The sequence below is a fragment of the Sardina pilchardus genome, chromosome 2 (genome assembly GCF_963854185.1).
Source record: "Sardina pilchardus chromosome 2, fSarPil1.1, whole genome shotgun sequence".
NCBI classification, from domain to species: domain Eukaryota; kingdom Metazoa; phylum Chordata; class Actinopteri; order Clupeiformes; family Clupeidae; genus Sardina; species Sardina pilchardus.
Window position 1 is genome coordinate 41,126,287 of NC_084995.1, and position 14,973 is coordinate 41,141,259.

Consider the following 14,973-nt stretch of genomic DNA (forward strand, 5'->3'; position numbering starts at 1 on the left):
ATTGCAAACACAAAAGGACGCATCAGTTTTGGAGGGCAAGGTGCAGCAGCAATGCAGTTCAGTCACAGCCCCAAATATATCCCACAAATACAAAAGTTATTCTTAGTTCTCTCAGTATAAATGCGGAAAAAAAAGAAAACCTGCAAGGAACTACAGTTTTTTGTGTGTTTTTTTCTGATTCAGTCCATATAACCTTTAGTAGATTTCCTCATACAACAGTTAATATATATTAATGACTACTATATACTGTATATACAAGATGAATATAAATCTTTTATTAGTGAATACATTAAATAGCTTCTCAATATATCCATGAAAAGTTTAAGAACCAAAAAAGCAAACATGTACAGCATAATTTGATCATTAAATTCTTTGTGTTATTCCCCCCCCCCCCCCTCCCCCTCCCCCCATCATAATGAAATTGATGCAAAAATGTGTGAAGCTTCACCACATCTTCCTTCTCTCCAATAGCAACCAATAATTTGCACTACTTGGGTCAGGTAGCGGGTTCTGACTGCAGTCAAGATACTTCAGGCGCAATCCTTCCCCTCCCCACACATAACTGCCTCCCTCTCCCCCCTCCCTATCCATCCATCTGCTCACTGACTGCAAGAAGCAAACACACAAACAAACAAACAACTACACACACAAGACCAAGCGAGCGCACAGGGCGCTAACATGAGGAGGGGTTGGGGTTGTCTCTGGGAGGGAGTCTCTGATGGTGCCCTCAGCCCTGGGGCCTCCACACCCATCCTCCCTTCGGGGGAAAGAGCAGCCTTTGGGGAGGCCGGGGGTCTATCTGAAGGCCCACACAACGACATACTGCTGGGGTGGCTGTGCCCAAACTAGTCTGAGGGAGAGCTTTTGCACGAGTGGAGCTGAACCTAAATCTGCTGCAGTAAATCCGCTCATGTGATTCCAGCCTCCATGCACTGGTGAGACTAATGCTAGTTTTTGTTTTTGTTTTGTTACAACATCCAACTTAAATGCAGCTGCACAACTGTTTCATTTTTTTTGAAAAAAAACCCCCAAAACATATATATATATATATATATATATATATATATATATATATATATATAATTCATTTCAATGAGAAAAGGGGGCAACCATTAATAAACCCAAACACACAAGCCTAATTGTTCTCACCAGATTAAGTCCAAGCACTCCTGTTCACAGTGATTCAATCTTCAGTCAAACAAACCATCAGAAACAAGCTAACATTCGCAACCCAAAAACAAATTGGCTCCCTGTGGCGAGCACAGCCAACCCCCCCCCGGCATCAGGAGGAAGTGATGGAGGAGGCCCCGCCTCAAACTCCTCACCTGGACATGTGGAGAGACAGAGGTGGCCTGTGCTTGCTGTACCAACCACATCAAAACACAGTGGACACAGTTGAGCGTGTCATACACCATCCTGTCCAGTAGAGGGTGTGCTGTCCTGTCCCTGCTGCTTAGTGACTGCTCAGACGAGCGATTTTCATGATTTTTTTTTTCTCTCTCCATTTTCTCTGTCATGAGACAGAGAGGGACACTGGAGGCAGGTGAAAGGTTGATAGATAGAGGATTTCACACGAACCCTTCAAACTGCACTGGAGAAGGAGAGAAGACATTATGCCTCATTCTCTTCCTTAATTGCGACAAAGTTTTGTAGTTTATGTAGGAGGATCCCAATGTTCTTTACTATAAATGTCCGCATGATAGAACTTTTCAAAAAAAAAAAACTTTCATTTACGTTTCAAAACCAAAAGACGACGACACGGGTGAACATCCATGCAGTTCCCTGCTGCCGCTGGCTGGTGGAGGCTGGAGGCCAGTAAAGGGCTGTATGCAGGGTAGGGGTGGGGGGTTCTTTGGGCTCCAACTGGTGGTGGTGGTGGTGGTGGTGGTGGGGGAGCCAGGTAGCATAAAGAGACAGTCAGATCCCAGGGACTCTCAGGCCTGTACTGAACCCGGAGCCCAATTCCGGCCAGGACGAGAGCTCGGAGGGTCTCACGTGCACCTCAGTCAGTCTTGGGCACAGAGGAGCAGATCCAAACCCCAGAGAGACTGGGGCTGACGCGGTACAGGGGTGGGGTGGGATGGGGTGGACTGGGCTGGGGTGGGGTGGGGTGTGGTCATGGAGGAGGGAGCCTAAGCCTAAGGAGTCCTTCAAACTACCTCCCTCTTGGCCAAGCATTTCCCCGGCCAGAACTATAAATTAAAAAATAAAATCAACATGCACAGCCGAAACAACAAAGTGAAATGAAGCAAACAAGCAAAATCTTAAATATTGTTAACAAGCAAGACAATAATAATAAAAAAAAAAAAAGATGGAAGGGGGCGGTAGGTAGACAAATACTAAGGAGGGTTGTGGAAGGGAGCGGATATGATCCTGTTAAAGAAATATTAAATAGTAATAAAAAATAAACAAACAAACAACATAAATGTCCATAGAACCTAATCAGTCAGTGAAGAGAGAGAGAGCTGATGAACGTGAGGAGCCACAGCAGAGTGGCCCTCCTCTCTCCACACAGGGCCCCACGGGCTTCTCAGGATGGTTTTTTTTTTTTTTTTTGCTCGTGTGTCCTGCAAGTCTGTGGCCTGGTTCTCCTGGGCTCCAGGGGTGGAGGGGGAGGAGGGGGCCAGGCCATGCAGGGCGAGTGAGGGTCCCGGTAGGGTGTGGTTGAGCTGAGGTGGGCTGGGGCCGGGGGCCTGGAGCTCGGCGCGTGTCCCTCTAGCCGGAGGCCAGCTCGGGGCCCTGTGGCGTGGAGGGGGAGGCCTCTGTAGGGGTGGGGGTGCTGGAGGGCGGAGGAGTGTGGCTGGGGCTGATGGCGGTGACGGCGCCGGTGTGGGCCATCTGCTGCCGGAGCTGGGCGATGGTGAGCTCCAGGTACTCCCGCGCTTCCCGCTCCCGCTGCAGCTCGTCCTGCAGCTCCGCGCGCTCGGCCTCCGCACGCTCCAGCCGCGCACGCAGCTTAGACAGCTGAAAACACACACACACACACACACACACACACACACACACACACACACACACACACACACACACACAAGACAGAGGGGGGCAGTTTAGTCTCACGTAGATGCACACATTTTTACAATCCTGATAGACTGTCAGAACCTGATGCCAACACACAGAATGCACCGGGAGGAGGAGGAGGCCCCGGCCTGGCTTTGTGTTGTGTGTCTGGGAGGGAAGGAGGGAAGGAGGGAAGGAGGGAGGGGGATGGAGAAAGAGAGAGACAGAAACGAGGGAGGGAGAGGGAGAGGGAGAGGGAGGGGATAGGGGTGGGCTGCATTCCAGCATCCGTGGGTCCCTGTGCGGCGCTGGAGCGAGCGCAGCCGTGAGGCCGAGAGAAAAGAGGCCACTGAGAGCCCCACACAAAGAGCCAGTGAGGCGCAGAGGCCCGACCAGCCTCGCCGGCACCAGCCCCCGACCCCCTCCCCCGACCCCCTCCCCCAACACCCGGAGACGACACACAGCCCTCCCCAGGCCGCCCTCGCACGCCACCCTCCGCCCTGGGACCTGAGGCCTGGGCGGCACCCCTTCCCCTCGGACTAAGACAACAGCCCGGTGCTCCAAGAGGAGCACTGCAGCCCAGGGCCTCAGCTCACTGGTGGAGCATCTGCTCTGCACTGCCGCAATACTGGCCAAGAGTACAAGCATACAGACAGAGACGCAGTCTGATTGGTCCTCATGGTAAATGGAATTACGGATTATTCTAGAGTACTGACTGATTCCGAATAACATTACTGATGCAGAAGCTTGAGTGTTTCTTTTCTATTCCAATATAAAGCACAGTGGTCAGTGCTGATTATGTATTATATTGATCCAGGCAGCCTGAGGCCTTGCTGAGCTCTGAGCATACAGGAGAACAAACTGCAATAAGCAGCTTGCAGGTGTGTGTTCACATACACCCGTGTCCACGTGTTTCAGATGTGAGACAGGCGGCAGCTGTTGCTTGAGGGGGAGTGCAGCCGATTCCTGAGAGGGGGCGGTCTTCTATCGGTTTCTAGCTAAAGCGGTGATATTCTGGATTATAATAAAGGGGTGTGCTGCAGTGGGCATACCTGTGCAGTATAGTGTAGTGGGCCTACCTGCACTGTGTACCTGTGCGGTGCGGTGTAGTGTAGGGGGCCTACCTGTAAGGTGTTCCTGTGTGGTGTATCTGTGTGGTGTAGTGTAGGGAGCCTACCTGTAAGGTGTTGGGGGCCTACCTGTAAGGTGTTCCTGTGTGGTGTATCTGTGTGGTGTAGTGTAGGGAGCCTACCTGTAAGGTGTTGGGGGCCTACCTGTAAGGTGTTCCTGTGTGGTGTATCTGTGTGGTGTAGTGTAGGGAGCCTACCTGTAAGGTGTTGGGGGCCTACCTGTAAGGTGTTCCTGTGTGGTGTATCTGTGTGGTGTAGTGTAGGGAGCCTACCTGTAAGGTGTTGGGGGCCTACCTGTGGTGTATCTGTGTGGTGTAGTGTAGGGAGCCTACCTGTGTGGTGTAGTGTAGTGCACCTGTGTGGTGCAGTGTAGGGGGCCTTACCTGTGCGGTGTAGTGTAGGGAGCCTACCTGTGTGGTGTAGTGTAGTGCGCCTGTGTGGTGCAGCGTAGGGGGCCTTACCTGTGCGGTGTAGTGCGCCTCCTGCTGCTTCTGGCTGCCTGGTTCGCAGGCGCAGTCCTGCTGCCGGAGCTGCTCCAGCCGCGTCTCCAGCTCCCGCTGCTCCTGCCGCGCCTCCTCCAGCCGCCGGGCGTGCTCAGTGTGCATCGCCGCCAGCTCCGTCTGCAGCTCGCTGTGCTCCGCGCTCAACTCCCGCAGGCGCGCCGCCGAGCCGCCGCGCATCGACTCCAGCTCCTACACACACACACACGATCACAGATAAATCACACGAGACTGAATCAGTTCAGCAACAAAGATGTACACAAATACACACACGTGTGTACACAACATACACAATGTAGATTTATTCTGTTATATATACCCAAGACATGCACACCATTTTCATTTGAAACCGAGTGTGTTCAAATATTTTCACACATATCTCAATGGGACTACAAACTGTGGGCAGCAAAAAAAATTTTTAACACACATTTGTATCATCACTGAGATTAAAGAAATCCAATTAACTAAAGAGATAGATCTTACTTTTTATAATTTGGACATTCATTTCAGCTATGGCATAATAAATGTCAACAGGGAGGCTATAAAAGTATACTGTAGATGTCATGAAACAAACACCTTCTGACAGGGCAGAGATACATGAAAGCTTTCATATGTGGGCACTGAGCCGCCATGCGTTTGGTTTGTTTGTGATTGTTACTGTGTAGTGGTGAGTCAAGAGCTTCTAGTAAGCGCAGCGGTGGCAATCACCCTGATGAGTCACCTACTCGCTTCCTGACAACAGCCAACGTCTGCACTCGTAGGCTTGTTTGTGAAGAGCGAACAAAGGGAGTGTGTGACTGGGTACACAATGCAGCACCACAATGGGCCAGATCAAGGTTTCATGTTAAAGAAACAACCGTCGGGTCACTAGAGGCCACAGAGGTTGCCCCAGATGACTTCCTGTTGTGATTGCGTGGGCCTCATACACTGTCCCACAGACACAGACACAGACACAAACAAACACTCACACACACACACACTCACACTCTCACCCACACACACACACACGCACACACACACACACACACACACACAACTCACCATCTCTAGCTGAAGCTGCTTGTGCAGTGTGGTGTTGAGCCTCTCCTGTTGCCGGCTGTACATCTGCACGATCTCCAGGACGATGCGGTCCTTGTCGTCCTCGGCAACGCTGCCATCCTTGGCCACCGCGCCGTCTGCCAGGGCCGCCGTTGCGAGCACAGGTGTGTGGGCGCTCTTGCCGCCGGTTGCCACAGCAACCTCGGCAGCCGGCGGAGCCTGGCACTCGGCGGTGGCGGCCTCGTCTGAAGGAGCGGCTGCAGACGGGGAGGAGTGCAGGTCTGAGGAGGGAGAGAAGGAGCGAGAGATTAGAGAGATGGAGTAAAGAGAGATAGAGAACAGGGAGAGATGACCGGCTGAGAGAGTGATGGGGGGAGAGAAAGGGATAGATTAAATGAATGGGGGAATTTAAGAAAGAAAGACAGATGAAGGGAGAGGGAGAGACGGAGAAAGAGGGATGAAGAGAGAGAAAGAAAGAGAGAGCTAGACGAAGTTCTCCATGTCTGCTGTATTCTACCATAATTATGTTACACTTTTACACTGCTGTTGCAACAAGCTTGAGCAATGAAGACGGAGCGAGAAAACGGCAGAACCTCAACCCCCACACAGACACATACACATCCACACTTATGGTCTGTGTGTGACTAACACTCCGTGGGTGTGTGTATGTTTGCTACTGCAGAGCTAGCGTGGCTCTGAAGGTCAGTTTGTAGGAGGAGGAGGAGGAGGAGGAGGAAGAAGAGGAGGAGTGGTGACTTGGAGCTTGGAGGCCAGGAAAGGAGAGAGAGAGAGAGAGAGACAGAGAGAGAGAGGGAGACAGAGAGAGAGACAGAGAGAGACAGAGAAATAGAGAAAGAGAGAGAGAAAGAGAGAACCTCACACGTTATAAAGGGAGGACTTGAAGCAGGTTAGTGCTGGAGCAGGGAGAGAATCTGAAGCCAGAGAGGCCAGAGAAGCTATAGCGGCTATAGAGGCTCGCTCTCACTGCTGCTGCTCCCTATGGCATTGGCGCAACACTGGAAACATGAGAGAAACAGAGGGGAAGAGAGAGAGAGAGAGAGAGAATGTGAGGGGGATGTGAGACAGACAGAGAGAGAGAGAGAGAGAGAGAGAGAGAGAGAGAGAGAGAGAGAGAGAGAGAGAGACAGGTTGCCATGTGCTCAGCCGAGCGACTCCTCACACCGTCCAAGGGGGATTGGAGACGGAAAAATGCCTTCAAATGTAGGACAGAGAGCAGGTCTGCTGCTGCTGCAGAGGAGCGGGAAACACACACACACACACACACACACACACACACACACACACTAACACACCACCCCTGCAGTGACTCAGTCGTGTCTGTCTCCTACTGCAATCACACACACACACACACACACACACACACACACACCGGAAACCCTAAAGGCTAACACACATATATAAACACACACACACACACACACACACACACTACATAAACATCTTGCACTCACAAACACTCAGCATACACACACCCACGCTACACATCCACACGTTTCAGGGGGGGGGGGGGGGGGGGGGGGGCGTAGGGAGGGGGAAGGGGTGAGATAAGAGAGGAGGACGCCAGAGTGAATGGACAGAGATGGGAGGAAGAGGAAAAAGCTGAGGGAGAGATAGGCAGGCAGGCTGTGAATGGAAATCATCTGCATGAAGAGGGGGGTTAAAGCAAAGCAAATAGAGTGAGAGAGAGGAGAGGAGAGGAGGAGAGGAGAAGAGGAGAGGAGAGGAGCAGAGTGGCGTGGAGGAGAGGAGTGGAGGAGGGGCAGAGATGCAAAGTGCTGCAGCGTAGAGAGCCACCCCCCACCCCCTCCCCTCCCCTCCCCTCCCCCACCACTGAGAAAAGACCTGGCACATGCTGCAGTTTGCTCACACTCACTCGCTCGCGCACACACACACACACACACACACACACACACTCCCTGAGCAGCGAGCAGGAGAGCTCTATAAACTCTGAACTCCATTAATGATTAGCGGTGAGCCTCCCTCCCTCTCTTGCCCTTTACCCCAGAGTCAACAGCAGACAGGCCTGGCCACGAACCTGACCTGGGGTATAAAACACACCTTGGCCTGCTAGTGTGCGTGTGTGTGTGTGTGTGTGTGTGTGTGTTAAGAGTGTACGTCTCTTTGTGCTTGTGTCCTTGTAGAGGAAGGATGACTTCCATCTTAAGCATCAGCTGTGTGTAAGTCCCTGTTTAATTCTGTGTGTGTGTGTGTGTGTGTGTGTGTGTGAGTGTGTGTGAGTGTGACCTTGTGTGGGACTAAAGACTAAATAACATCTTCCTGACCATCGGATGAGTGTGCGTGTGAGGGTCAGTAATTGTGTGTCCATGCATGTAAATGTGTGTGTGTGTGTGTGTGTGTGTGTGTGTGTGTGTCCTTGTGTGTGACTAACACTAAATAACATCTTCCTGACCATCGAATGAGTATGCGTGTGAGGGTCAACAATTGTGTGTCCATGTGAGTGTGTGTCCACGCATGTAAATGTGTGTGTGTGTGTGTGTGTGTGTGTGTGTGTGTGTGTGCTCACCCATGGGCGGTGTGTCCTGTCTGTTGTGGCTGTAGTGCTGTTTGAGCAGCGCCCCGAACACCTCCTGGCTGACCTCCTCCTCCTTCCGCAGAGACACGTTGGGGGGCAGCATCTTATCGTACGGGTACAGGTAGTAACTGTAGCACAGGAAGAGACAGAGAGGGAGAACAGAGTTAAACACACGCACACACACACACACACACACACGCACACACACGCAACATGGCCTCTTCTTATCTACCTCTCCAGTTGGCCTCGTCCTCTGAGCTGATACTGAGGCACACGAATTCCTGTGCGTCTCCTGAGATAAGACTAACCGACTCGGCCTTGCCGTAAAAACACATACACATACACACACACACACACTCACACGTGTCTTGAATGCAAAAGACTAGTAATTACAGAGGTACCAGGGCATCTAGCTGTACAAATTCAGGACTGTTTCAGCTTTTGGTTTTGTTGCTTTATTATTAAAGTTCTGGAAGTCTAAATGAGGCTGCGTGACACTGTGGCACCGTGTGAAAGGTAAGGGGTAGGCAGAGGGCCACACCACGCGAGAGGCTCCTGACGTCATCAGAGCGACAGAAGTACTGCAGGCAGGCGCGTGCGCACACACACACACACCCACACACACACACACACACACACGGCATGGCCGGCTCTAATCCTGCCCCGCACCGCCCCGGCTTGCTGTCTAGCCTGATCACATGGGCCGCCCTGGCCTGCCCTGCCTTTGTGCCAGCGCTTGGCTGTAATCCATCTTATTCCCGGGCTCCTAATCTGGGCCAGATTACACACAGCGAGACGGCAGCGGCACGAAGAGGGAGTGGGCCGGGCGATGTGTGCCTTAGCTGCAGGCGCTGGGAGCTTGGGCTTGGCATGCAACGCTAGGCACGGCAGACATGTCCGTGTGCGGTTTTGTTCACTGTGTGCTTTCTGCTATTCTAAACGCGTTTATAAGCGTGTGTGTATATCGGAGTGTAGCTACAGTGAGGAGCACATGTATTTGATACAATGCTAAAACAGGAATATAAAATCATCATTTGACAATTGATCTTAATGCCTTAATTCAAAAAATGAGTAAAAATCAAACCGCCAAGGACACCAATTTTCTTTGTGATTGAAGAATGTATCGTAAATAGATAAATGTTTTCCTTAAATGCTAGGGGAAGGAAGTATTTGACCCCCTATGTAACCCTATGGGAATTTAACACATAGGGGCAGGCAGATTTTTATTTTTAAAGGCCAGCTATTTCATGGATCTAGGATATTATGCATCCCGATAAATTTCCCTTGGCCTTTGGAATTAAAATAGCCCCACATCATCACATTCCCTTGACCATAGCTAGAGATTGGCATGGTGCTTTTTCCAGTAGGCCTATTAGCCTGTTTGATTTGCATTGAGCTCAATGAGCATCAAACAGGCTAATAGGCCTACTGGAAAAAGCACCATGGCAATCTCTAGTTATGGTGAAAGGTGTATAATGATGTGGGGCTATTTTAATTCAAACGGCCAAGGGAACTTTATCAGGATGCACAATATCCTGAATCCATGAAATAGCTGGCCTTAAAAAATAAAAATGTGCCTGCCCCTATGTTAACCCTATGTGTTAAATTCCCATATGGTTACATTGGGGGTCAAATACTTCCTTCCCCCTAGCATTTAGGAAGAACATTTATTTATTTACGAAACATTCTTCGATCACAAAGAAAATTGGGGTACTTAGCGGTTTTATTTTTACTCAGTTTTTGAATTAAGAAATTAAGATCAATTGTCAAATGATGATTTTATATTCCTCTTTTTAGGCAACTTTAGCATGGTATCAAATACATTTTCTCCTCACTGTATGTCTGTGTCTATATGTTTGTATATCTGTTGAGCGAGTGTCAATGCATAGGTGCATAGACGCATAGGTGACTAGCTAATAAAGTGTAATTGAGTGGGCATGTGTGTATATTCATTTTCCTTGCGTGTGTTTGTGTGTGTGTGTGTGTGTGTCGTGCTTACCTGGGGTGGACGGTGGTTTCGTGTCCAGGCTCCTCTTTGATGTCAGGGAACAGATGGCGGAACACTGTGCCAGTGTGGCCCTGCGAGGACGAGAGGGGAGGGACACATACTGTAAGCAGGGGCCTGCAGACACGCTGAGGACAGCAGGCTACTGGACCAAACGCCACGTCAACCATCATACAGGAAACACCACTCACCACTCTCCGCCGCCTTGTCCACATTATATGCACTATATGCGAGAGCTTTAAATTTAATCTCTCTAAAACTTTAAACATTTAAAAATTATTTTAATGTGCCAAAAAGGTCTTCTTTTTTTTTACCGTCACATAAAAGCATAGTGAAGTTGAAGGGATGGGCAACGTAAGACAGAACCCAGTTAACAGCAAAAGATGCTAAAATGGTGTCAGTCAAAAGAAGCTAACGTCTAGCTATACAGCACGTCAGCAAAACACAAAAGCAGACAGTTGGAATCAACAGCAATATCTGCGCAAACTTGTCTTCCATTTTTTGTCTTTGTCTTCCATGTTGTTGCTATGGTTTTTTGAGCCCAGATCACATGATAAGACAGGGCCTATCACAGGACAATAAACAGCAGGGCTATTTTGGTGAACGGAGAGCCACTGTGTCTGTACTATAGTGTGGACAAGGTCTTAGAATTAGAAATGGGAAAGAGCTACTTCCTCTCGTTAATCGCACCACTTCATTACATTTCTTTTCACGTTGTAAGCTCTTCGGTGTAAAAAGGACAATGCTTGAAACACACACACACAGAAAACAACTACTGTTGTGCATTCTCCAACTGTCAACAAACACACAGACAGACAGGCAGACAGACACAGACACACAACACACACACACACACACACACACACTGCTCATCTCAGCAGTGAGAGCCTGGAGCAGTGTAAACAGGAGTGGCAGAACAAACATCCAACCATAACATTTGCATACAGCAAGAGCCATCCATCCAGCACTAGGCTGGCAGGCCTGACAGGTAGAGCAGAAAGGGTGTGTGTGTGTGTGTGTGTGTGTGTGTGTGTGTGTGTGTGTGTGTGTGTGTGTGTGTGTGTGTGGGTATCTGTTAAGTTTGAGTGGGTGATGGTAGCCGCCTGGCTGCTCTGTATGAATGGATGGCTGTTCTAAGGGTGGAGAAGATAAACTATGGCACTGAAGGAGTTTTAACAAGATGGCAGTGGATGCATGTGTAAGCGTGTGTGTATGAGTAAGTATATGTGTTACACTATGTGTGCATAACTTTGTGTGTGTGTGTGTGTGTGTGTGTGTCTGTGTGTATGCGTGCTTGTTACAGCATGTGTGTAGGCAAGAGTGTGTGTGTGGGTTGTCACGGTGACGGTTCTTTGAATGAGAGGATGCTGGGGGATGGGTAGTACAGGGAGTGCATGCAAGTAGGGAAAGAATAACATCCACACACTAAAATTGTGTGTGTGTGTGTGTGTGTGTGTGTGTGTGTGTGTGTGTGTGTGTGTGTGTGTGTGTGTGTGTGTGTTGTGCATTACCTTTTTAGTGAGCTCGTTTTCCGAAAGCTTGCCATTGGAGGAGCAGTGGTTAGGGGTTGCCTTCACCATATGGCTATCTTCACCCACAGCCTTCAGAGAGGGAGAGAGGGAGAGAGGAAGGGGGAGGGAGGGAGAGAGAGAGAGGGAAACAGTGAAAAATTGAATGGACTTCCAGTGATAAACACACTGCTACGGAAAGCACTTGTGGCAATGTTCAGCATTCTCAGTATTCACATCTTATCTAAGTTAAAAGCCTTTCACCGTGAACCCCCTTTGCTCCCACATACACAGACCTAGTACACCTCTGACACACACACACACATCAGAGAGAACATTGCATATGATTAACGGTACTGCGCTGTTGCCAAGGCTGAGGTATGTGCATAAACACTCAGCTCACATTCTCCACGCCATGGTCACATGTTACATACAACCCCCGGCTCCCCACTTCCACCTTCGTCCCCATCTCCACACACAGGCACATGTGTGTACACACACACACACACACACACACACACACACACAGCCCTTGCCAGTCGCCACAGTGGTGCTACCGAATCTCCCCAGTGCTCTCGGAACCCCTGGAACAGGCAGGGGCGCACTGATCTGGAATCATTAAACTGTATAAGAGAGGGCGTGCTCTCTGGCCTCCTGAAACAGCTATAGAGAAGTGTGTGTGTGTGTGTGTGTGTGTGTGTGTGTTGGGAGGGTGATGGGAAGAAAATGTGCCTTCATGCATCTTAACCCAATATCCCCAATGCCCACAAAACCCATTCTACAGCTACTCCAGAACTTACACACACACACACACACACGCACGCACGCACGCACGCACACAGTGAATGTGAGAGCAGCATGGAAAGGAGGAGGGGGAGGAGGATGCAAAGGCAGTGTGGATGGAAAACAGGGATGGAAAGCTGGTGTACAGACAGAGAGGAAAGTGGATGGGGAGGAAGGCAGAGGCAGAGGCGTGGCGAGGGACGGAGAGAACCAACAGAGGGAGAGAGGCTGGGAAAGAGAGGAGAGAGGAAGAATGGGGGGGGGGGGGGGGGGGGGGTCGTAATTGGCCACGTCTCCAGTGTGTGATCTACAGCATTATGTACACATGCGAGCACAAACGGGAGGAGAAACACACACAAAGCCTATGCGTGCGTGCATACTTTCCCTTGCCAGTTCTACAGCACTACACCATTACCGACACAATGCATCTCCACTGTCCATTCCTCTCTCTCTCTCTCTCTCTCTCTCTCCATCATTTCTCTCTCATTCATCAGCAGCATTTAGACTGCCTCACTTCTCCAAAAACAAACACACACACACACACACACACACACACACACACACACACACACACACACACACACACACACACACACACACACACACACACACACACACACACACACACACACACACACACACACACACACACACACACACACACACACACACACACACACACACACACACACACACACACACACACTCTGTGTGGGTGGAGGATGGGCTCTAACCAAACACACATACTAATAAATCAGAGCAACTGGGAAGCGCGTAGACTAGTAATGAGAGGAGAAAAGTAATTAGTGCCTGTTATTGTCTACATCACTGAGGTCTCTGTCTGCTTTAGTAATTCACCGTCTATCTGTCTGACAGTCTCTTTCAGTCTTTATTTTTCTGTCTCCCTCTCACACAATTATCCTCTCTCTCCTCCTCTCTCTCTTTCTCTCTCTCTCCCTCTCTTGTAGCACCTTGTAATCTTGTTTTAATGAAACTCTCTCGTACACCCACCCTGGTCTCATAGACACAAACACACACACACACACACAGTTTGTTTACAGCAAACTGTGCTAATAGACAGAATGTCCACTGAGGTGAGGTGTAAAAGCCTGCGTCTGTGTAGCTGAGGTCTCCTTGCACAGTAACATTACTACAGTCCATGCATCTTCAATCTGCACTGCTCTAAATGTACCACACGCATGCACACACACACAAAGAGTGGGGTCTACCCACTGGCCTACAGAGGCGAGCCGCCCTGACAATGTGGATTAGCATTCCTGCGGCTCACTCAGCTGAACTCTCCCCCTGCTGTTCTTAATCCATCAGCAGTCTGCTATGGCTTGGCGGCTCTCTCTCTCACACACACACACACACACACACACACACACACACACACACAGACACAGACACAGACACAGACACAGACACAGACACACACAGACACACACAGACACACACAGACACACACAGACACACACACACACACACACACACACACAGACACAGACACACACAGACACACACAGACACACACACACACACACAATTTCTCCCACTCTTGGGTGACTCCTAACTTACACAACTCCAATCAGCGCCAAGTGGCACTGTGGATTCTCCCTCTCACCCAGTTAACGTTAACTCTTAAAAAAGCACTGCAGTGTAACCATTAACCACAAACCACAGACACAAACACCCACCCACGCACGCACACTCACACCAGTGGACGTGTGCATGCACACACCCACGTGCACACCTTTTCAAACAGGGTCCCAGTCACAAAAACTATGGTGTTCCAGGCCACCATCACTGTTTTGATTTGTTTTTAAGCAACTACTCATGGCAACTCTAAGGAAAAAGGTAAAATGTCAGATTACCTGGTGAATACTTGACAAATTAGAATCAGTGAGCAGACACATGCGAGGACAAATGGGTGGGTGTGTGTTCCTGTGTGTGTGTGTGTGTGTGTATGTGTGTGTGTGTGTGTGTGTGTGTGTGTTACTAAAGTGCTGACTGCAAAAGGCTTGACCACCCCATGCACTTCCACATGTCACACCCAGTAAGTTCATACGGGTGCTCAAGGTCAAATGTGGTGTCCATCCTGTTAACCCCGGTCAAATCAGCAACAATGAGCGCCCACACACACACACACAGTCTGTGTTTCACAAGCTGCCAACACAGCACAGGGAATTACAACCCCGTCCGCTTGATGACAAATTCTATCTAGGCCACAGTAGAGCATGCTCAATATAAGCGCACACGTGCGTACACACAGACAGACGCACACATACACAGCGGTGACCTTTTTCACTGCATGGGCATGCCAGAGTAATGTGTTTAGATGTGATTCTGTGTGTGTGTGCGTGTGTGTACAATATAGTGAAAGTGTGAATAACAACAGCACAGAAAAGGTACAGAACACCCTCCACCCTTCCTCTTGTCACCCTTCCTCTCCTCT

General features: G+C 49.7%; 1 protein-coding gene across 1 annotated transcript in view; it reads right to left on the reverse strand.

Moving 5' to 3' along the window:
• Positions 1–445: 445 nt before the first annotated feature.
• Positions 446–14,973, reverse strand: part of skila (SKI-like proto-oncogene a) — a 31,255-nt gene continuing 16,727 nt past the window's right edge. Inside the window, exons 3-8 of the mRNA XM_062530550.1 lie at positions 11,739–11,828; positions 10,222–10,301; positions 8,214–8,350; positions 5,672–5,949; positions 4,592–4,822; positions 446–2,964 (exon numbers count right to left, since the gene is read on the reverse strand). Coding sequence (XP_062386534.1) covers positions 2,716–2,964; positions 4,592–4,822; positions 5,672–5,949; positions 8,214–8,350; positions 10,222–10,301; positions 11,739–11,828 — 1,065 coding nt within the window. The 3' untranslated portion in view covers positions 446–2,715. The remainder of the gene's footprint in view (positions 2,965–4,591; positions 4,823–5,671; positions 5,950–8,213; positions 8,351–10,221; positions 10,302–11,738; positions 11,829–14,973) is intronic.